This window comes from Balaenoptera acutorostrata, chromosome 20, assembly GCF_949987535.1.
Source record: "Balaenoptera acutorostrata chromosome 20, mBalAcu1.1, whole genome shotgun sequence".
Lineage (NCBI taxonomy): Eukaryota > Metazoa > Chordata > Mammalia > Artiodactyla > Balaenopteridae > Balaenoptera > Balaenoptera acutorostrata.
Window position 1 is genome coordinate 24,722,092 of NC_080083.1, and position 25,329 is coordinate 24,747,420.

Consider the following 25,329-nt stretch of genomic DNA (forward strand, 5'->3'; position numbering starts at 1 on the left):
TAGTCGTCTTCCATGATCATAAGGGTATTCTGAAGTCCCTCTATTTCAAGTCCAGATTAATTTTAATTAAAAAAAAAAAAGTCATACTAGAATGTTTTTAAGATTCAAAGTGCTAGATGAAGCACACGGGTTTGTCTATTAAAATAATAACCGAGGAATTTTAAAAGAAAATACATCTCTAACAGTAGGGAAAATGAGAAAGAGGCTATAAATAGATCAGGAATTTTACTTAGTCTCAGGGAAGCTCAAAATCAATGAAACACAGCAGAGAAAGTTCATGGCTTACAATATGCAAGTGGGGGCTAAGGGCAAACTATATAAACAACAGGAGAGCCAAACTGCCTAAAAACCAGAGAAAATCTGGACTTACATCTCTAGACAGAAATGAAAAAAAGCTGAAAAAGGAGAAACAAAGTGTTCCTATTTTTTTATAACCATTTTAAAAATTGAAGTATAGTTTATTTACAATGTTGTGTGTTTCAGGTGTACAGCAAAGTGATTCTGTTTTGTGTGTGTGTGTGTGTGTGTGTGTATATACATTCTTTTTCAGATTCTTTTCCATTATAGATTATTACAAGATATTGTAATATAGTTCCCTGTGCTATACAGCAGGTCCTTGTTGTTTATCTATTTTATATATAGTAGTGTGTATACGTTAATCCCAAACTCCTAATTTATCCCCCTGCCCCTGCCCCCCAGTCCTGAAAGGGTTCCTTTTCTAAGAAAAATGAATAAACTACCTGGTGAAGGCACAAGATCCTTTTCATCCTGGACGTTTAGGTACAAGGCCTCCCCTCCTAAACATCCTCTACCCCATTAACATAAAGCAAAGTTTCTGGAACTGATACACAGTTCATTCTAAAATATTTGTTGAGTGAGTTAAGTCCTGCCAATCAACAAGGCTCTGCCTTTATACAGCTCCTCTATTCATTCCCTCATTCTAAAATGTGTAAGATGAAACAAGAAGAAGAAATATGATGATGAGAATCAGTATAGTAAAGAAAAAGACCAAAATAAAGTAATTCTAAAGGAAAAAAAGTTACAGGACATTAAACAAGGGGTTGCTATTTAAAAAAAAAAGTTTAGAAATTAAAAAAAAACACGAGAAACAAATATTAAGACTTTAAGAAAGGGGCTAGAAGTTGAGGAGTACCCTCAGAAAAAAAAGATGGAAAATGAGAGAAAATACACAAGTTCAACATCTGAATTCTAGAGGTTCTGCAGAGAATGGGGGAAAAAAATGGAGATATTTTCCAAGAAAAGAGAAACTTCCCAGTGACGGGACAAGAAAGACTTCAAATTCAACCAGCCCTCCTCAAAAGTTCAGTACAAGGACTGAATAAAAGACCACAATGTATACACGTATTCTTGCGAAATTTCAACATTCTAAGCTAAAGACCCTAAAAGTTTTAGAGACTGATAGAGAAGGAAATGTAATCTTTGCAAACTACTTGGCCTTGCATTGATAAATAGGTAGACAGTTTTAATGAATATAACGGTAAAATGAATATAATGGATGGTTGACTTTCACCTTTAAAAAAACACTGTAACTGATTCACTTTGCTTTACACCTGAAACTAACACAACATTGTAAACTGTACTCCAATAAAAATTTTTAAAAACCCCACTATAGATAAAAATGCAAAAAGCTTGTGGGACAGATAATAAATATAATCAGAACAACACAGAAAGTAAAGGGAGACCTGAAAAAAACCCTATTTCTGCCCCAAAGTATGTCATACATATTGTGGACAAAGAAGGCAAACCACAGAACAGAGGAAGATATCTGTAGCACTTATAACTAATACAAGATTGATAGCCAGAATATACAAAGAATAACTAGGAGGAAAAGAAAAGAAAAAAAAAATGGACTAAAAATGATATCCAAGGGGTTTCCCTGGTGGCACAGTGGTTGAGAATCTGCCTGCCAATGCAGGGCACATGGGTTCGAGCCCTGGTCTGGGAAGATCCCACATGCCGCAGAGCAACTAGGCCCGTGAGCCACAACTACTGAGCCTGCGCGTCTGGAGCCTGTGCTCCGCAACAAGAGAGGCCGCGACAGTGAGAGGCCCGCACACCGCGATGAAGAGTGGCCCCCGCTCGCCACAACTAGAGAAAGCCCTCGCACAGAAACGAAGACCCAACACAGCCAAAAATAAATTAAAAAAAAAAAAACTATAAAAAAAAAGATATCCAAGGCACATATAATTAATATAAGATTAATAACCAGAATATGAAAAGAATAAATCAGGAAAAAAAAGAAACAAAAATAGACTAAAACATATGATATACAGGCCTGTAAACACTTTAAGTGATGCTTAACCTCACTAGGGATCTGTAAAACATAGTAAGACAATAATAGGCCATTCTGCATGCAGCAGATTAGCCAAATTAAAAGTCTCATAATACCAAGTACTGAGGAAAATGTAGAACAGCTATTCTTATACTCTGCTGGTCAATGAGGGTGTAAACTAGTATAGTTTGGAGAGTAACTTGGCAACAACCCTTCATGTTGAATATTGACATACCCCATGGCCCAGCAATTCCACTTTTTGCTGTATTCCCTAGAGGAATTCTTATATATATAAGTATACAAGGAAATGTGTACAAAAAAGTTCACTGCTACATCCTTTGTGAAAAATTGAAAATAACCAACATGTCCATCTCAAGAGAGTAGATAAATTATGGCATATTCATAACAAAGAAATACTAGAGAGCAAGTAAAATGAATTAACTAGAGCTACATGTATAAAAACATGTATAGGGCTTCCCTGGTGGCGCAGTGGTTGAGAGTCTGCCTGCCAATGCAGGGGACATGGGTTCGAGCCCTGGTCTGGGAAGATCCCACATGCTGCGGAGCAGCTGGGCCCGTGAGCCACAATTGCTGAGCCTGCGCGTCTGGAGCCTGTGCTCCGCAACAAGAGAGGCCGCGGTGGTGAGAGGCCCGCGCACCGCGATGAAGAGTGGCCCCCACTCGCCGCAACTGGAAAAAGCCCTCGCACAGAAACGAAGACCCAACACAGCCATAAATAGAAATAAATAAATCTAAAAAAAAAATCATTTAAAAAAAATTAAAAGAAGATAATTAAAAAAAAAAAAAAACATGTATAGAAATGATAAATACCAAATTCAGGACAGTGGAAGGAAGAATGGAGGAAGAAAAATAGTCCACAGGGGTTCTAACTGTATGTAAAATTCTTAAGTTTGTTGATGGATAAATGTTATTATTTTCTCCACTTTTTTGTGACTAAAATATTTCATAATAAAGAGGTTCCCTGAGGAAAAATCACAGTAAAGAAATTATGCAAAATTAATACTCAAATACTCAAAGGATTTATTATTGTAAATCCTACCCTGAAACCATTCTGGAGTCCTACTATTAAGAATCTACATCATTTCCACCCTTAAATTATAATAGTGACTATTAAAAAAAATACATACTCTGTAACTGATGTTACACTTTCCTGTCCAAAAGGTCCAACTGGATCATCCTTGAATTTATCACTTGGAAGTTGAGGTGGTAAAAACTCTAAATTTTTTTTCTTTGGGACCTTGTAATACTTCCAGGCTATATTAGCTTCATCTTCTTCCAAGTTTACTGCTGTACCAACATATATTGTAGGTTCTACAGCTTCCTGGAATTGAGCTGGGAAAGACTGGGATAAACTGTCTATCCTATCTTCAATTGGTTTAGAAGGAACCAAGGGATCCGGTGTTGGCATTTGATAAAAATGTTGACTTTGAGGAGTTGAAGGTGTTTTAGTCACTCCTTCATCAACCACATCACATGGGTGAGGACTAAGTGGGGGTGGTTGAGGTGAATTTGCCATTTCAGTGCCATGCATCTGAGGAGTCTTTGCTACATCATTAGTTCGGATGTTTGAAAATCTCACTTGACTGTCTGGAGCAGAGATCACAAGTCTTTGGCTGGCTGAATCTGTGTCCATGCCAACATCATCGCTAACAGATACACGATGGTGAAAAGGAGTCAAGGGGCGTTTTTGTGGTTTTTCACTCTTTTCTTGCTTTTCATTGGTCTTGTGCTTCGGAAGTACTTGTGGTTGCTGACTTAAAGTTGGTGCCTGTCCTTGTTGTCCAGGATTTCTTGGTTTGAGATTTTTGTGCCTGAAAAGTTAAAAGAAAGGCTTATTTATAGTATAACTATTATATCAAAGTATACAAGTTAACAGCCTTAGAAATTTTGGATGTCATTTTTCACACATAATCCTAAAAGTAAAATTATTTGAATTTACATAGAAAAAAACATACTTTGTACAGTGGCCTAAAACTAAGAGCACGCAGAAAGCTTCATAAAAGCCAATCTCTCATCCTCATTTAACATGTGATCAGATAGCCAAAGATGATCTGCCTTACCTAATCTAAATATCTTAGTATCTGAATAAATACAGAGATAAGATTCTAGTTATTTTAATATAAAAAGGTATAAAATGTCCTCAAATTTATTCATTTATGAATGTACCTGATATTTTACCATCCGTAATTGTTATAAATCAATGTCAACAGCTTGGCTGAGCTCAGTCATCATCTACGATCCTACAGCAACGAGCTAGGAAACTTACTTTACTGGACTGAAGTTAGATCAATCAAGATTGTAGTTATATCCATCTGGATAGTTCTGGAATTGACTGGTTGATGCCCCATACCATACCTACCTTCCTTCTCCCAAGGCTTACCAATACAGAAAGAATAAGCTGACTGGAAAGGAAAAAGAAAAGGAAGTACCTGAAAGAATTTATTCCTCATGATGTGAAGCAATTCTAAATTGAAGAATTTAAAACTATGTACCTTAAAATCTAATAATTTTATTCAAAGTTTAAGACTTCTTTCAGTGCAGTAAAAATACTGTGTACTTTGAGATTTCCAAACTCAACTGATATTAATGCATATAAAATATTTTTTAAGTAAAAAACTAGAAAAAAATTTGCAGGGATTTGGAGTTAAAGCATTAAGTATTCATTAGGTTTTTTTTTTGGTTTTTTTTTACAATATATTTTATTAATGGTTTTGTTATATCAGAGGTAACTTGAAAGACTATTAAAAAGCAGTGGCAGGCACTTTTTCAAAGAACCCTCTCTACTGAGAGACCATGCTGAGACACCCTTTTGTACAGAGCCCGGGACCTCTTATTGTACATGAGGGGAAAAAGAGCATGAAAGTTATCAAAGAAAACTGCAGTTATGTCAAAAGGACACAGGAGAAATCCATCATTACTCTGACACCAAAATCAAAGACATCATAAGAAAAGGAAATCACAGAACAATATTCCTTAAGAACACAGATGTAAATCATTAACAAAATATGAGCAAATGAGTAATATATAAACTGAGAATACATCATAACCAAATGGAATTTGTCCCACGAATGTAAGGTGTAACATTCACAAGAGAAAAACCAATATTATTCATCACATAACAGAATAAAACAGAAAACCATATGATTATCTCAATAAATATAGAAAAACATGACAAAATTCAACACCTATTCATATAAAAAGACTCAGCAAGCAAGTATTAGAACTTAGTCCAATGAAGGACGTCTCTGAAAAACTACAACTAACATCATACTTAATGATGGAAGACTAAATATTTTCTCCCTAAGACTAGGAACAAAGCAAGAATATTAACTCTCAACATTTCAACAATTTTATTGAAAGTTTTAGGTAATGCAGTAAGTCAAGAAAAAAAAAAAGACATTAGAGGGGCTTCCCTGGTGGCGCAGTGGTTGAGAATCTGCCTGCCAATGCAGGGGACACGGGTTCAAGCCCTGGTCTGGGCAGATCCCACATGCCGTGGAGCGACTAGGCCCGTGAGCCACAGTTGCTGAGCCTGCGCGTCTGGAGCCTGTGCTCTGCAACAAGAGAGGCCGCGATAGTGAGAGGCCCGCGCACCGCGATGAAGAGTGGCCCCCGCTTGCCACGGCTAGAGAAAGCCCTACGCACAGAAACGAAGACCCAACACAGCAATAAATAAATAAATAAATAAATAAATAAATAAATAAATAAATAAATAAGAGATCAGAGATTTCAAAAGAAGAAGAAAAACTGTCTTTACTCATAGTAAACATGATTAGAATTTTACAATGAAGGCATCAGGCTGATCACCACCTTCTTAGTTTTAACATTATTAAAAGTGGGATAGGGCTTCCCTGGTGGCGCAGTGGTTGAGAGTCTGCCTGCTGATGCAGGGGACACGGGTTCGAGCCCTGGTCTGGGAAGATCCCACATGCCACGGAGCAGCTGGGCCCGTGAGCCACAGTTACTGAGCTTGCGCGTCTGGAGCCTGTGCTCCGCAACAAGAGAGGCCGCGATAGTGAGAGGCCCGCGCACCGTGATGAAGAGTGGCCCACGCTTGCCACAGCTAGAGGAAGCCTTCACACAGAAACGAAGACCCAACACAGCCATAAATAAATAAATAAATAATTTAAAAAAAAAAAAAAAAAAAGTGGGATAACCGGCATATGTCTCTTCTGATGTGACACCATACAAAGCAACACAGCACTGCCTATGTAGTATTCTCGCCAAAAATATTAAACCTAAACCTAATTAAGCCTCTAGATCAGCAGTGTCCAAAATAACTTTCTGTGATGACAGAAATGTTCTATATGTGGCTACTGAGAACTAGAAATGTGACTTGTGCAATGGAGGGGCTAAATTTTAAATTTTATTTAAATCCAGTTACTTTAAATTTAAATAGCCACAGGGACTTGCCTGGCGGTCCAGTGGTTAAGACTCCGTGCTTCCACTGCAGGGGGCATGAGTTCGATCCCTGGTCCAGGAACTAAGATCCTGCATGCCGAGTGGTGTGGCCAAGTAAATAAATAAATTTAAATAGTCACTAGTGGTTACAAACATAGCTAGTATTAGAGGACATGGCTCTACAGCTACCTTCCATTTAAAGAAATGCAAGGGATAAAAGAAGTTAAATGACACCAAAAGAACAAGTTAAAATACATGACAAATTGAGAAAATCCATAATGTGGGACATTCTATAGAACAACTGACCTAGTTTCTCCAACCAAGCCAATGTCATAAAAGGAGGAAGAGGATTAAAAGAGAGACCTGGAAAACTTAACAATCAAATGTCTACTCCTTGTTTGAATCCTAGTCAAACCAACCAACTACAAAAAGATATTTCTGAGACATATCTGTAGAAGGTATCAGATGATACCAATAAAATACTGTTCCTTTTATCAGGTGTGATAATGGAATTATAGCTACGTAAGAAAATATTAACATTTTTTAGAGTTGCATACTGAAGTAAAGTGAAATGATGGTATTTAAGATTTGCTTTAAAAATCTTCAGCAAGGGGCTTCCCTGGTGGCGCAGTGGTTGAGAATCTGCCTGCCAATGCAGGGGACACGGGTTCGAGCCCTGGTCTGGGAAGATCCCACATGCCGCGGAGAAACTAGGCCCGTGAGCCACAATTACTGAGCCTGCGCATCTGGAGCCTGTGCTCCGCAACAAGAGAGGCCGCGATAATGAGAGGCCCGTGCACCGCGATAAAGAGCGGCCCCCACTTGCCGCAACTAGAGAAAGCCCTCGCACAGAAACGAAGACCCAACACAGCCATAAATAAATAAATAAATAAATAAAAATTGTATAACTTAAAAAAAAAAAAAATCTTCAGCAAGAGTGCAGCACAGGTGACTGGCCAAATAAAGCATTGTATCTCGACAGTATCATGGAGTACTATGAATTTAAAAGAAAAAAGAGAGTGGAACTATATGTGCTAACAAGAAAAGATACCCAGGATAACTGTTTTTCAAAAAAAGCACGTTGAAGAACAGTATACATAGCATGATTCCATTTGTGGAAAAGAAAACGGGCAGGCAGATCTACATACATGCATAATAGGGAGAACTTGTCATTTTAAGTTTTATATTCGTGTGCATTATTTAAATTTTTTAAATAGCATTTAAAAAAATTTAATAAAGTTATTGGTCATTAAAAAAACAAACAGTAGGTTCTATCCAATGTAAGAATAATCCCTTCTCTAACCAACCCCTCTTCGAATATTTTCAATGACAAGGACCACATTACCTTATGAGGAAATGCAGCTCCTCCAGTTGTTAGAAAATAATATATTGACTAGAAACTTGTCTTTTCTATATCAGACATTTATATATATGTGTGTATGTATATTTTTTTCCCTATATCCAGACATTAGTCCTATTTTGAACTCTATTTCTAAAGCTGTGCTGTGCAAGAATGGTATCCAAAGTCACATGTGGCTAACTAGGCACTCAAAACGTGGAGAGTACAAATTGAGATGTGCTGTGAAGTGTAAAATATCCACCAGTTTTTAAAGGCATTTATGAAAGAAAGAATGTCAACTATCTCTTCTGTTTTTTTTTTAAGGTTATTTTATGACATATAATTTTTTGGTTTTTTAATTTATTTTTGGCCGCGTTCGGTCTTTGTTGCTGAGCTAGAGCTTTCTCTAGTCGCGGCAACTGGGGTCTACTCTTCATTGCGGTGCACAGGCTTCTCATCGTGGTGGCTTCTCTTGTTGCGGAGTACAGGCTCTAGGCACGTGGGCTTCAGTAGTTGCGGCACGTGGGCTCAGTGGTTGTGGTTCACGGGCTCTAGAGCGTAGGCTCAGTAATTGTGGCGCATGGGCTTAGGTGCTCCCCGGCATGTGGGATCTTCCTGGACCAGGGCTCGAACCCGTGTCCCCTGTGTTTTTGGCAGGCAGATTCTTAACCACTGCGCCACCAGGGAAGTCCTCTAATCTGTTTTTTGCTTTGGAAAATGTAGTTGATTTCTATAAAAGTATTTTATTCATGTTAATTTGTACTGGGCTTATGTTATTTTTTAAATAAATTAAGCACTGCTTTAAAATTTCCCTAAAATGATATAAATAGATGTAACCCACATAAATAAAAGCACATTCGGATACCCTATAATTTTTAACAGTGTAAATGAGTTTTGAAACCAAAAGTTTAAGAATTCATCAAGTTATGCAAGGCACTAAGGAGAAAAACGATCTCCAATAATCTGAGGTGAGCTATCTGGTTATATTCCAAGTATACAAGGGATATGAAAAGTAAACAGCCATACGTTCCTTTATCCTTCCATAAGGCAAAGAGACTATTAATGTGGGCTATATACGAATAGCAGTGGCTCTCCAAAACTTTGGTAACATTAAATCATAGTTCCTTTCTTCTATATAGACCTTTTTCTAAAAGCTAGTCTTCTTTAGAGACAACTGAATTTCATATTAGAAGTCAACCAAGTTGGAGAATCTTTCTAAAAAAGAAGTTATCCTGAAAGTATTACAGAGTGATTCCTTTAATTATTTTTCCTATTAATTGAAGTTCCTAGTATTTTAGTATTAATATCTAAAATTTATTGTATTGCTTTCTACTTATACAGCTTGCTAAGTGCTAATTTTCTTATGAACATTCCACCAGAGTAAAGCCTAATATCCATAAATGTGCAGTTTTTAATCTCACTAACAACTGAAAAATGCCAATTAGAACAATTTTATGCTTTTCACTTACTATAATGGGAAAAAAAATAATTTTAAGGACAGTTCTCAGATCAGTGAAAGCGTAAGAAAAACCAGCACTCTTATATGCAAGAAGTGGGAGTGAAACTGGTAAAAGTTTTCTGAAGTCACAAGCAAAGTATTTAAATAGCCCCCTTGCCCACAACTCTCTATCACATCACCCACCTAATTTTATTTCCTTCTTAGCATTCACCACTCTTAAATTTTAAAAGGATTAAGAATTTTTTTTGAAAACTAATTATCTGCCCCACTCCCCTTAGCATGCAGGATTCACAACAGCAGGAGCCTTGTTCACTAATGTATCCTGAGCCTTGGACATCGTCTATCACAGAGTGTCAAAAAAAAAAATCTAATAAATAACTGATAGTCACAAAAGTATTATTTTTTAAAAAGTAAACACAAACAAAAAAACCTTTGGAAACAACCTATTTGTCCATCAAACTCAGAATGATTAAATACACTATGGTACTTCCATTCAGTGGAATGCCAAGAAGTTTTTTTAAAACAATAAAGCAGATCCACAAGTAACTAGAATGGAGAGATCTAAGGCACATGAAGTGAAAAAATAAACTGCGAAATACATCTGTATTATGTTTATGTGTTGGGAGGGAAAACACATATACACACAATATTACAGAGAAAAGCATGGAAGGATAATACCTAATTAGCAAGTAGTTACTTCTAGAGAGAGAGAGTAGGATTTGGAGAGTGGTCAAGCAGTACTTCAGCTTTATTTGTATAATTTAAATTTCTTAAAATCACATATATATCATGCAAACTGCTGATATTTATGCAATTTTTTTAAAATCAATTTCTAAGAGAAGGGTCCAGTCCTATCTTTCACACAGAGTAAATGTACTACAATCATTTATCAAAAAACAAAACAGAGGAAAGTGAGGTAACGGAGAAAGCAGTAACAGCAGGGAGCTTCAATCACTTCTATGGCTGAAAGGACAATAAGATGAAGTAGTCTCATCAGATCACAGAAGCTTGGGATGGTGCTACAACCACAGCAGGAACTGCCCAGTGGTAACTGGGACCACAGAAGAAGGGCCTGTTAATGGGACAAAGAGCTGCTGCTGGAGTTGGCTCAAAAAAGGGGTGGGGAAATACCCTGGCTTCTTCCCTCCTCTTATCAACCAATCTTCTCTTAGTGCCTCCAACTAGCCAACTCCAAAAAGCAAGTGAGCCTAATCAAATCATCACGCTGACATCTTAAAATCATACAATCTCATTTGTCAGTTATATCGCAATAAAACTGGGGGGGAAAACCAAAAAACACATGTTAAAAGCAAGGGAGCCTAGGAATTGTTAACTCCCTGCAGAACAGAACAGAGCAGGGAAAATGTAGGGATAGATTTGAGAAGAGCCTGGCTGACTAGTACAGTCAGTTATCAATGTATGCGCTACCTCCTATATTCCATACCAGGAGAGGATACACATAATAGGGTGGCTCCAAGTCTGTTTCAAGCCTTACTTATGAACTAAAGAAGAGAACCAGATCTGGGGGGAGAGGCAGGGGTAGAGGAGGAATCTACAATATGCAGTAGTAAAAAAAATGAAAAAACTGAAAAATGAATGAAAAAAATAAAAAATAAAAAAGTAAATGATTAGAAACACTGTATTTACTTGAAGGGTAAATTTACCAAAGCTAGTCAAACATATAGATTATATGAAATTTCATATCAAACCTCTACATACCTAGGAGGAATTCCTGGAATTAGGAAAGAAAGTATGTTTTTAAAAATAAAAGTTCGGCTTAGAGCAAGAATTAAAACTTATGTTTACCAACATGCATTTTGAGTGTCTTCCTCTACAACTATTCTAGACAAATAGACTTAAAACCCAAATCTTTCAAAAAGAATAAAGAAATGCCTAGGTTAGAAACTAAAAAAGAAGAGCTGCTTGATAAAAATGCCAATACAGTGAAAGAAAAGTCTAATTTCATTTAAGCATTCTATTGGTCTTAGACCAGGGATTGGCAAACTTTTTCGGTAAAGGACCAGATGGTAAACATTTTAGACTCTGGGGGGCCATACAGTCTGTCTTGTAACCACTCAACTCTGTAAAAGCAGCCACAGTTAATATGTGTATGAACAGATGTGGCTCTGTCCCAATAAATTCTTATTTATGGACACTAAAATTTGAATTTCACATAACTTTCGCAAAATATTTTCCTTTCATTTTTTTCAAATATTTACAACTGTAAAAATCATTTCAGCTCACACGCCATACAAAATAGGTGAGCTAAATGTGGTCAACAGATCGTAGTTTGCCAACACCCTTGGTCTTAGACAAATAATGCACTGAAGCCCTGCATTTCAAGACTAAGTTTGGGACTTCCCTGGTGGTGCAGTGGTTACGAATCCACCTGCCAATGCAGAGGACACGGGTTCCAGCCCTGGTCCGGGAAGATCCCACATGCCTCGGAGCAACTAATCCCGTGCGCAACAACTACTGAGCCTGCACTCTAGAGCCCACGAGCCACAACTACTGAGCCCGCATGCCCAGAGCCCGTGCTCCGCAACAAGAGAAACCACCGCAATGAGAAGCCCGCGCACTGCAGCGAAGAGTAGCCCCTGCTCGCCGCCAACTAGAGAAAAACCCACGCACACCAACGAAGACCCAACGCGGCCAAAAAAAAACAAACAAACAAACAAAAAAAAGACTAAGTTTGGTTTTTTTCCCTCAAGGTGAGTGTGGTTTTTACTATTTTAAACTAACAGGAGCTAATCTATCCATATTTTCACTCCAATCTCTCTGTCAACAACAGAGGCAAGTTTTTAACAAAGTTGCCAGACTTTAAAAAATTGTACAGTCTTTAATCCAAAGAATCTATATAAAAGAAAACTTAATCTATGCAAAAACACATCAGAACACTTGAGAGTCTGTCATTGTACTCAATCAAACAGAGCTAATGTAAGAAAAACCTTAGCCCTAACCTGCAAGCACTCCATCCCTTTGGCTCACAGCCATGACAAGAAGGGGTGGCCAACTGTGCATTCGTATGTCATGGTTTGGGATGTCAATGCCATTATTTATTTACTTGACTGCAAAAACATATGATCTACCTTTAATCTGTAGAATAAAATAATAAACTCTAGACAACATAATCTTTATGCCTGTGATAAACAAATCTCATCAAAATCCCCAATATATAAAATAAATACCACTGCCTAAAGAATTCCAAGTACATCCATTCTTCTACCGACCTTTCAACCAACACAATCTATTAGAAAGCCTGTATTTTTACAGTACAGCTTTGGTCCCTTGTAGAATCTTATTTTCTGAATCTTAGTTCAGCATTTCACCTACAGCTTGACCAAAGGGATGTTATAAGAAACTGCTGCACAAAACCCAATATTGTATTTACAATAAAAAAAGACTGAGAAAAATTTTATCTCAGTATATCATATATCATCTTTTTTATGAGAACGCTTGGGAGAAATTTCTCAAGCACAGTGCCATTTATGAACACTTTGCTCGAGACTTGTGTTCCTCTTACCTTATAGATGCTATCTATTCCATAATTCAGTATAAAATTCTTTTATTTGGCTATGAATCCAAGCTTTCACAGTCCAGCTCTGGTAACTGTATAAGAACCTATGACATACATTTGTACGTCCTTCTACAATCAGCTCCGTTATTACTGAATTTTTATTTTCCTCATATTTTTTTCTTTTGGAAAAAATCTTAACAGTGTGTTTACGTAAGGTATCTCAAACAAAGTGGGGCCTAAGTATGCAACAGCATAAGAAACTACCACACATACGTGTATATACCGACATCAATCAAATGGAAAAGAAAAAAAATCTACCTCAAACAGCTGCAATTTGTTCTTTGTGTAGCTTCAACAAAATCCCAGGATGCTACTTTATCGGCTGTCTCTTCTTCACATAGACCACCTGATGAAGCCGAATACTTCCTCCTAAGATTTGAAATTATAAAACTCTTTAGAATCCATAAAATTTTTTGTAACCCTGAATTAAGCATTAAAGTTGAATTTTTAAAAATCCATTTTTTCAATTAAAATCATATGAATAACGGTTTATACTTTAAATATCTCTTATCTACAAGTAACTACCAACATGCAATTTTTAAACTTGAAGATGAAAATACATACTTGTTCTGTGCTCTGTTCAAATTACATTCTTGCCAAACTCTATCCACCACATGATTTGCTAATTTTCTGGGTATTTTCCCACCATGATGGCTAGTACTATCAGAGCTGAAGCCATCAGATACTGAAGAAAATGTGATCCATTTCTGGGCAGACTGAGGATCAACTGAAAACAAAAAAGAACAGGCTGTAGGAGAATAAAGGTAGGTTTAAAATAACATTATCTTGTTTTTGTTTTTTTAAATTTCTGATATAACTTGATCCAGCTATCTGGTAAGCCTACTTATATTTTGAGGCAAAAAAGCATGTCACTTTACTTAAAATACAGAAAGCCAAAAAAAAAAAAAAATTTGAACAGGGAATGGGAACTGGATGATAGTGTTATATCAATGTTAATTTCCTGACTTGGAAGATTAAATGGTAGTCATATAGGAAAGTGTACTTAATTTTGGGAAACAGACTGAGTACTTTTAGGGGTGATGGGGCATCATGTCTGCAGCTTTTTCTCAAATGGTTCAGAAAAAGACCAGTAATAAGGAATGTATGCATAGACAGAGGGTGACGGAGCAAATGTTAACAGTTTGGGAACCTGAATGAGAAGAGTTCCTTGCACTGACTGTACTTACAAACACTTCAGTAAGTTTGAAATTATTCCAAAATAATTATTTTTTAAGTGTTTACTATATTCAAGATAACAGCTTTATCACTAGAGCTAATGAAACAAACTAGTAAAATACCTGTTTGAACTTCCTCAGGAGATGTAGGTGGTGTAAGAGTAACTGAAGACATAGCAGGATCTCTTGTGGAAGCAGGCACTTGGTGGACACCCAAGCAAGAAGCTGAACAGTGAGAGGATCCCACAGAGCTAGGAGTAGGAATGTCTGACTGAGGGACTAGAACAAAGCATGCTGGGTAGATCATTCGGACACCAGCTAAAATGAAAAAAAAAAAAAAAGGATAAGAAAATCAATTACTATTGTGACTGTAGTGGGATTAGTTTCACTCAAAAGTGCAATAACGGAAAAGTAGATATAATATGATCACACTTGTTAAAATAAAAATACATTTAATGTACTTTTATAAATGTACTTTTTCTGGCATAAGGTTTTTCTTGAAGAAGCCACAAGAGCCTGGTAGTAGTGGTTACCTTTAGTGACAGAGACTTAGAAGAAAGCAGCTTTCTCTCTTTGCTTTTGGATTTTCTAACCATGAATGTGTATTTCTTTAAAAAAAAAAAAGATCTTTATTTGCAAATTTGACCAAATTTATTTTAAAACTTTAACAAAGGTAACTGGCACTAGAAATACGGACCATTTTCTGTTTTCTTCTTTATATGCCTCTATTTAAAAAGCCAAATATATGTTTGTGTTTTGTTTTTGTTTTTGATACAACTACTCTGGTAATATATTTATTGAAATTGAATACTGATATTTCTTTTATTAAAAAAATTAGGTAATCTCATATATAACATTTACCATATGAATCCATTAAATACAGTGTTGCAAATTCTCATCTGCTCAACCAATTATCTGTTCACCCATACATTTCCCACACCTCCCATGTCTCTCTAAGGTGGAGTATACATCTTCACCTCATTGTTAAGCTGGGCTGTACAACTTGCTCTGGAATGTAAGCGCATGTGATAGATGCCACATCCCAATAGGAACTTCAGATGTACTTGCAGGATCAATGCAGCCTCTCCTACTTTATGTCCTCTGCCTTGTCTCTGCATGTTTCAAATATAGTTTACCTTATTAACCTAGGTCCCTAAGTAAGAAGATAAATATAATAAAGCCAACCTAAATAGTGCTGACCTGGACAAAGCAAATCAAAGCCACAAGTCCTTTAGGTATACATTTTCTGCCTTTTATCAGAGGCAACAGCTTTACCGAATGTTAAAATACTGCATCACACATGCTGTCAACTTTCCAACCTCCAAATATTATTCATTCACAATTATTTTCTTCCCACCTTTAGCATTTTTCCCTCTAGGTGGAATGTATTTCCCTGCCCCGATGACTTTGGCTTGGCCATATGACTAGTTTTACCTAATGGAGTGTGAGCAGGTGCAACATACATCATATCCTAGCAGAAGCTTTAAATACACTTATATGGTTAGGCTCAGTCCCTATTATTCCTCTGTTCTTGTAAGAATAGTATGTCCCAGATACTTGGGTACTCCTTGAACCTAGGTTGCAGGATGAGAAGACACAAGGAGCCAAACCATAACCAAGCTGCAGCCCTTATGTACTGTAAGCAGGAAATAAGGAAGAAATAAATGTTTGCTGTTAAAAGCCACTAAGATGTCAGAGTTTTTATTCAGCAAAATCTAACTAATACATATAGTCACATATTTCCCCCCTTAGGATTAAATACTCGGAATCCCTACCAACAAGAACTTCTACTGCAGCTAAAGAATCATCTTCCCAATCCATATCTTCCTGCTTTTCTTCAGACATCTCCTTCAAACACGATGAGACAGGATAGAACTGTTTCCATTCACCAATCAATTTTTTTGTAGCTGAATCGGACATCTTGAATGCCTGTCCTGTGAGAGTGCCATTTAGTCCAAATGGGCTTAAGATAACTAGAAACCCAAAACAGATATCAAGTAAGTAACTAAAGATGATTATACCAAATAAGATGACATTGAACACTATGGCAAGTAATTATGCAATTCCAAAAAAGGAAAAGGAAATCCATAATCATCAATTCCAGAGAAAATCAATTTATTGTACTTCATTATTTTGAAGATAAAGTACAACACTGAGTTTATTATAAAAACTTAAAATTTCGTCTACCCAAAAATCTCAGATGGATAGAATTCCTACATAAACTGGGAATATTTGTATATCCTTCAACTTCTCTTGACTTTCCCCTAAGGAAAAGCAATTTGAGGAAAAATAATGTGTGTGTGTGTAAATAAATCTAAGTACTTATTATATGCTGCCATGTAAATTTTTAAAGAGCAAATACTAGGCTTAGAATTAAAACAAGAACATACTGCCAGTTCTTAAAAACAAATCATCAATCTTATAAAATATTTCCTCTAGAGTTCAACCACTTTCACAGTAAGAATTATATCAAAAGTTCTGTGTACCTATGTTAAAAATGGCTTATGTGACCTGATACACAAGGTAACTTTGAAAATATAAACATGTACACCATCTAGAGGCTATTTAAAGAAACACTTTAAATTACGCTAACATTCATGTACAAGAAATTTTTTAAATATTTGTATTAAAAAACTTATTTCATTGACTTAATACTCAAATGGGGAAGAAGTAAACGACATCAGAATCATCATTAGGCTAAAGATCGGGGGAAATCTCATTAATCGCTACCAATTTCAGTAAGAATTTTTTCTTGACACAAAAATAAAAGATCAAATGACTAAGCCAATAAAATAATCTACCTTGAAATGGGCTATTAGACTGTTGAGCAAGGGTGATATGTTCTTCACTAAGAAGGTATACAGGTTGATGTTGGTTAATTTCCACACTGGTACAAACATTGCTGTCTCCATGCAAGAAAAAGGTGAAAGAGCAGGACAAGTGTTCACTAATAAAGAAGAAAAAGTTATATTTTAGTAATGATTTATAGCCAAAAAGAAGTCAAGTTGCTTTTCTTTTTTACGAAGTTATACCACAAAAATGTACATTCTCTTTTAACCCAGAAATTCCACCTCATCATCTAAAGGGAAAAAAACCCCCAAAAACCACAGATATGAGCAAAGATTTAGCTATAAGAAATGTTCTTCACAGTACTGCTTATAATAGAAAAAGCTGCAAAGAAAGGAACCAGTTAAACAAGTTAGGTACACCCACACATACAATTATGATATAGCCACCAAAATAAATAAAGGTGGGGGAGTGGGTTTAATGGAAAAGGCAGGCTTATAGTCTCAATTTTTTTTAAAGGAAAAAAGAAAGGTTACTTTGGTGAAAAAAAATCTAGGTGTACAATAGAATTAAAGATGACCTAATTTTTTGTTTGTTTTCCCCTCTATATAAAAAAATTAAATACAAATATATTTTCTCATTTTACTATTTCTGAAATTGGGCTGAATTCAATTAACCAAGCATTTAATGTACTGCCCCCATCCCCAATGAATAGTTATTTTAAAGCAATGATGGGTCTTACAACTGAAGGCATCCTAGAATCAAAGTTATATGCAAAATAGAACATCTTATGAAATTTAGATATGACTGGGTATACAAGTTGGAAAATAAAAGTTCCCAAGAGGAAAGTAGATGTACCCTTAAGATAAAATTTAGAAATGTCGAGTGGCCCAGAAGGGAATGAGATTATACACTAAGAAGAATTTACTTTCCTTATTCCTTCTCCACACATCTATCTTAAAAATCATCTTAGGGGCTTCCCTGGTGGCGCAGTGGTTGAGAGTCTGCCTGCCAATGCGGGGGACACGGGTTCGATCCCTGGTCTGGGAGGATCCCGCGTGCCGTGGAGCAGCTGGGCCCGTGAGCCACAATTGCTGAGCCTGCGCGTCTGGAGCCTGTGCTCCGCAGCGAGAGAGGCCGCGATAGTGAGAGGCCCGCGCACCGCGATGAAGAGTGGCCCCCACTTGCTGCGGCTAGGGGAAGCCCTCGTGCAGAAACGAAGACCCAACACAGCCAAAAGTTAATAATAATAATAAATAAATAAATAAATAAAATTAAAAAAAAAAATCATCTTAAAGAACCAGTTCTTTAAAATATAACCACTAATAAGCTCAAAATCTGTTGCATATATCTATAAGCCCCTTGAATTATTTCTGGACAAGGCAAGGGCATAATGAATTAAAATTAAGTTACAGTAAAAGTAATACTATAGTTAACAGAAGTGGGGAAATAGAAGGTAGTAAAGAGGTCAAGAGTAATGCAGAGCTGAGAATTTCTTCATCATATATATGTCAACAAATAATGTCTAAAGTTGATAGAAGAAGAAACTGAAATTGAAGCGTATCATTCAAGTTAAAAAGATACTAACAGGGCTTCCCTGGTGGCGCAGTGGTTGAGAAGCTGCCTGCCAATGCAGGGGACACGGGTTGGAGCCCTGGTCTGGGAAGATCCCACATGCCGCGGAGCAGCTAGGCCCGCGAACCACAACTACTGAGCCTGCGCGTCTGGAGCCTGTGCTCCGCAACAAGAGAGGCCGCGACAGTGAGAGGCCCACGCACCACGATGAAGAGTGGCCCCCACTTGCCACAACTAGAGAAAGCCCTCGCACAGAAACGACCCAACACAGCCATAAATAAATAAATAAATAAATAAAATTTAAAAAAAAAAGAGATACTAACAAAACCTGAAAATAATATAACTAATAAAACAAATCTTTCATGGTAAAGAGTCAGTAGACACTGTCTAAAGTTGATCAATCAAGGCCTAGACGTATAAGCATCTCTGGAATTATGGCAGTAACCACCAGAAGAAGTAAACAAAAAATTAAAAAACAAACAAAACCTGGTTACTTCCAGGGAACAAGACTAGAGTAATTAAGCAAGGATCTTTGCTTTTTCTAAATTTATGATATCATCTGTACTACCTGAATCATTTTACTCTTAAATTTTTAAAATTTATGAATTCTATACATTAATTAGTGATTACTGTATTCTTCCCCATCCCGGTAGCTTCTGTTGCTTTTTAAAAAGAAACAAACTTATTTTCAGAGTAATTTTGAACTTATAGAAAAGTTACAAAGATAGTATAGAAAGTTCCCATATACCCTTCACCCAGTTTCCCCTAACATCTTACATAATCATGCTACATTTGTCAAACAAGTAATTAATACTGGCACATTACTACTATTAACTAACGGCAGTCTTTTATTTCTTCACCAGATTTTTCCACTTATGCCCTTTTTATGTTCCAGAATCAAATCCAAGATACCACACTGCATTTAGCCAATTTTTCTGTTCCTGCCTTATTGAGATATAATTGATGACTATAGGAAATAAAATTTTTTACATTATTTAATAAATAAATTAAGCTTGTTTCCTGATTTAAAAACTAAGTCTATTGGAATAACTACGGTTGAGTAATTACAAAGACTACAGACATTTGCTTTGATACAAGAGTACAGTTGACCCTTGAACAACACAGGGGGGTTAAGGGGTGCCAACCCTCTCCATGCAATGGAATATCCCTATATAACCTGGTCCATCCTCCATATGCAAGGTTCTGAATCCACAGATTTGACCAACCATGGATCATGGGGTACTATACAGTATTTACTACTGAAAAAAATCTGCATATAAGTGAACCCGTGCTGTTCAAGTGTCGACATATAAATCTAAAATAATCGCCAAATCAAGATAAGAGACTTGTTAACTAATACACTTAGAAAATCATCCATCCAAAGACAGACCATTGCTAATGCTCATTTAAAATAAACTCAATTTTATTATTGCTTTCCAGCAGTGGCAAGGAACCTATACTACAAAATAGACAAAAGAAAAAAGAAAAAAGTAACCAAACACAAACCTAACTCTAAATGCTTAAAACAAAACATACATGTCACTCTCCCCACCCACACACATTCAAAACAACTCTGCATTAAACTTAGTATTATATTCAGATCTAAATGCACTATATACTAAACCACCAAGTGAAGGCAAGTGTTATTCCTTTATTCAAAAGTATAAAATGCTTTATTCAAAAAGTATTTTATAGCAAAGCACATGACACTATGCTAAGCACAATTATTTAATTACAGTTATGGTAAGTGCTGTAACAAAAATCAGGTACAGGATACTAAGATACGGTCTTAACAAGACGTAGATAATGAAAATAAACTTTTAATTCCTGAGGGAAAAAGAATCACACTTGAGTAACATCATAAAAGTTATTCTTTTTTTTTTTTTTTTAAAGGGAAAGGTTTAAGCATTTACCCTATCTTTTTTTTTTTAATTAATTAATTAATTAATTTTTAAATTTATGGCTGTGTTGGGTCTTCGTTTCTGTGCGAGGGCTTTCTCTAGTTGCGGCAAGTGGGGGCCACTCTTCATCGCGGTGTGCGGGCCTCTCACTATCGCGGCCTCTCTTATTGCGGAGCACAAGCTCCAGACGCGCAGGCTCAGCAGCTGTGGCTCACGCGCCCAGTTGCTCCGCGGCATGTGGGATCCTCCCAGACCAGGGCTCGAACCCGTGTCCCCTGCATTGGCAGGCAGACTCTCAACCACTGCGCCACCAGGGAAGCCCAAAAGTTATTCTTATTTCTTATGGTGCCTTACATCAGCCGACCTCCCAATACCTATTACTTCGCCAATCTCATTTCTTACTAGTCTTCCTCTAATACTTCCCCTTCTCCCTCAACTGACCTCTCTGCTGTTCCTTAAACACATCAGGCCTTTTTACCTACTGTTACTCCATCTGGAACACTCTAAATAGCTATATTCACCTTCATCAGGTTTTTGTTTAAAGACTTTCTAGGTGAGGTCTTCACTGATCACCCTACTTTAAATTGTCCCTCAATTCCTCTTCTGGGATTTGTTTTGGCTTTAAAAAATAATCACAATCTAACATATTATACAGTTTGTTTATTTCTTATAGTCACCAAGATTGTAAGTGCTACTGGAGGAGGAATCTGTTTCCTTTGTTCAACGTTGTATCCCCAGCATCTAGAATAGGTCCTTGGCACACCGTACTAAATACTGTAAAGTCCACATCTGAACCACCTATTTTTTCTACCCTAACATAGTCCTTTTCTTATCAAGTCTATATCTATAGTTGTACAAGCCAGAAATATAAATCATCCCAAATTTTTCACTTTCCTGAAACTCCCTACATTCAGCTAATCTATCACCAATTGCTAGTGATTCTAGTTCTTAAATATTATTTTTTGTTTTTTGTCTTTTTAAGGTCTGAGTAGCTGTTAAAATCTCTAATTTATCTTTCTTTACACCACTGTCAGCTATCTAAAAATTAATTCTAATCATGTAACTGGGAGGCTCAAAATCAACAGCTCCCCAATGCCTTCAGGACTAAGTCAAAAAACCCCTAAAACCTTAGCACAGCACTTTAGACCCTTCACAATCTAATACTTGCCAAACTCTCTAGACGGACACTTAATCCACCAAGAACTACCCCTTTGTTTACCACAAATTTCTCTCCATTTCTTAATCATTCCTTAAGACTCCTTTAAGCATGATTTCTGTGCTCCCATAATATTCTATGCTTATAATAATATTTATCATAGCATTACTATTATTTACTAGTTTAACTCCCTGCCAGGTTGTAAATTCCTTGATAAAAGGAATCATAACTTTAGTATCTGTGGAAGACAGAGTTATTGGTCCCAATTCTTCACCCCTCTCTCATTTTTTTAATCACTGTAAAAAAAACACAACATAAAATGTACCACCTTAACCAATTTTAAGTGTACCAGTCAGTAGTGTTAAGTATATGCATACCGTTGTAAAACAGATCTTCGAAACTTGATCATCTTGCAAATCTGAAACTACACTCATTAAACAACAATTCCCCTTTCTACTCCCCCCCGCCACCAGCCCCTTAAAAGCACCATTCTACTTTCTGCTTCTATGAACTTGACTACTTTAGATACCTCACATAAGTAGAATCACACAGTATGTCTTTTTGTGACTGGCTTATTTCACTTGGCATAATGTCCTCAAGGTTCATCCATGGTGTAGCATGTAACAGGATTTCTTTCCTTTTAAGGATGAATAATAATTTATTTTATGCATATAACACATTTTTGCTTAGCCATCATCCATCAATGGATATTTGGGTTGGTTCTACCTCTTGGCTATAAGGAATAATGCTGCTATGAACATGGGTGTGCAAATCTCTCTTCAAAATCCTGCTTTAGATTCTTTTGGATACACATTCAGAAGTAGGATTGCTTCTTTTGGATACACACTCAGAAGTAGTAGTAGGATCACATGGTAGTTTCGTTTTCAATTTTTGGAGGAACCTCCATATCATTTTCCATAGTGACTGTACCATTTTACAATCCCACTAACTGTGCACATGGGTTCCAATTTCTCTGCCCTCACTAACATTTTTTATTCTTTATTTTTTCAATAGTAGCCATCCTAACATATGTGAGGTGGTATCTCACTGTGGTTTGGATTTATATTTCTCTAATTAGAGATGTTGAACATCTTTCATATGCTTATTGGCCATTTGTATATGTCATGCTCTTTGAAGAAACGTCTACTGAAGTCTTTTGCCCATTTTTAAATTGGGTTATTTGATATTTTGTGGAGCTGTAGGAGTTCTTTATAATGCTGGATATTAACACCTTATCAGATACATGATTTGCAAATATTCTCTCCCATTCCCATAAACTGCCTTTTCACTGTTGATTATGTCCTTTGACGCACAAAGGTATTTAGGCTTGATATAGTCCCACTTGTCTATTTTTGCTTCTGCTGCCTATGTTTTTGGTGTCATAACCACAAAATCATTGCCAAATCCAGTGACATGAAGCTTTTCCACTATGTTTTTTCCTAGCAGTTTTATTAGTTATAGGTCTTACGTTTTTAATCCATTTTAAGTTATTTTTTTTTTAATTATTTATTTATTTATTTATTTTTGGCTGTGTTGGGTCTTCGTTTCTGTGCGAGGGCTTTCTCTAGCTGCGGCAAGCGGGGGCCACTCTTCATCGCGGTGCGCGGGCCTCTCACTGTCGCGGCCTCTCTTGTTGCGGAGCACAGGCTCCAGACGCGCAGGCTCAGCAATTGTGGCTCACGGGCCTAGTCGCTCCGCGGCATGTGGGATCTTCCCAGACCAGGGCTCGAACCCGTGTCCCCTGCATTGGCAGGCAAACTCTCAACCACTGCGCCACCAGAGAAGCGCCCAAGTTATTTTTTGTATATAAGGGTCGAACTTCTTTCTTTTACATGTGGATACCCTGTTTTCCCAATACCATTTGTTGAAGAGAATATCCTTTCCCCATTAAGTGGTCCTGGCACCCTTGTCAAAGGTTATTTGAACACGTACACAAGAATTTATTTCTGAACTTTCTATTCTCTTCCATTGGTTTACATGTCTGTCTTTATGACAGTACCACACTGTTTTGATTACTGTAGCGTCGTAATGTTTTGTTCATCCCTCCCTTTATCCAGACTTTGTAGTCCCTCTTATTAGAAGTGAAATATACTTCCCCAACCTTTGACTTAGGCTCGCTTTGTGACTTGCTTTGGCCAAGCAGAAGCTTGAAATATGCTTATGCAATTTAGCTTGCCCTCTGGTGCTTCTTTAATTGCCATAAGAACATGCCTTGACTGGCTTACTGGTCTAAAGAGGATGAGAATCATACGGAATACACTTCTACCCACACTGTGGTTTACAGTGTGACTAGATTGGCTAACCCCCAGCTAACCTGTAGGTACATTAGTGAGAATACATACCTGCTGTTTTAAACCCCTATGTTTTGGGGTAGTTTGCTACACAGCAATAGCTGATACAGAAACTGGCACCAAAGGTGAGGGACTACCATGACAAAAACCTAAATATGTGGCATTAGTTTTACAATCAGAGGATTGGTAGCAAGGAATATAAAACACTGAAAAACAGTGAGGAAAATGGTAACCCATGTTACATAATGGATAAATACTTCATAAAACTGTTGCCTGAAATAATCTGGAATGCAGAAAACATGCCCAAATGAACTTACAGAATTGGGGGAACACATCAAGTGAAAATGTAGTTTGACTGTTACTAGTTACACTTGATAAAGTACTAAAAGAAAGAGAAGAACTCAGAAAACAACTTGTTGGTTTGCAACCATAAGTTAAAGGAAATATAAACAGCCCAAAAACTGTAGGGCTGGAAAAAAAAAAGTTTCTCAGCGAAGCGATGGTGTGGCCTATGTTATAACACAGCTCAAGAAAAACACTAAATCAAGAGTGTGACTCTCATACCTTTTGTTAATACCAAACATTACTCTTGATACCAGTTGAAACATTAGAATTTTTTTAAATTACTCATAAGTCTCATACATTTATTTTCCTCAAAGAATGCACCTAAAGTAAACAAACATATATGCAACTAATCTCATTACTAAATGTGGGAATGCCTATGAAGCCATATTTGTGCTTTTCTTTCGAGTGTCTTCTTTTCTGATAGAATTCTTCTATAACTGTTAAGGTTGAGTTACAGAACGTATAAATACATAACAATTTCTAAATAGTATTTTTATCTTAGCAAACACTAGTGTTTAACTTTTGAGAGGGAAATGCCCATTATATGTTATTGACATAAAACTGGCAGAAATCAATTTTCAAAGCATCTCTCTCTAAACAGCAAAAAAGGATATGAGAATTTAAAAGACAACACACTAAAAAAGTTAAGAAAATTTCATATTAAACTGGTTAGAACGAATCTATATTTTTTAACATTACAAGCTTTTTACATGTTTTTCAGGTAACATTAAAAGATAAATTTCGGGGCTTCCCTGGTGGCGCAGTGGTTGAGAGTCTGCCTGCTAGTGCAGGGGACGCGGGTTCGAGCCCTGGTCTGGGAGGATCCCACATGCCGCGGAGCAGCTAGGCCCGTGAGCCACAACTACTGAGCCTGCGCGTCTGGAGCCTGTGCTCCGCAACAAGAGAGGCCACGATAATGAGAGGCCCGCGCATCGCGATGAAGAGTGGCCCCCACTTGCCGCAACTAGAGAAAGCCCTAGCACAGAAACGAAGACCCAACATAGCAATC

The 25,329-nt window shown here is 36.9% G+C and overlaps 1 protein-coding gene across 2 annotated transcripts in view; it reads right to left on the reverse strand.

Annotated features, from left to right (window-relative positions):
* MED13 (mediator complex subunit 13) overlaps positions 1-25,329 on the reverse strand; it is a 97,739-nt gene that overhangs the window by 51,998 nt on the left and 20,412 nt on the right. The window contains exons 4-9 of one of the 2 annotated variants that reach the window (XM_007190276.2): positions 17,067-17,212; positions 16,041-16,238; positions 14,389-14,583; positions 13,655-13,817; positions 13,349-13,459; positions 3,442-4,125 (exon numbers count right to left, since the gene is read on the reverse strand). In XM_007190276.2, coding sequence (XP_007190338.2) covers positions 3,442-4,125; positions 13,349-13,459; positions 13,655-13,817; positions 14,389-14,583; positions 16,041-16,238; positions 17,067-17,212 — 1,497 coding nt within the window. Of the gene's footprint in view, positions 1-3,441; positions 4,126-13,348; positions 13,460-13,654; positions 13,839-14,388; positions 14,584-16,040; positions 16,239-17,066; positions 17,213-25,329 lie in introns of both variants that reach the window. The other variant, XM_057535550.1, reaches the window with a different exon arrangement.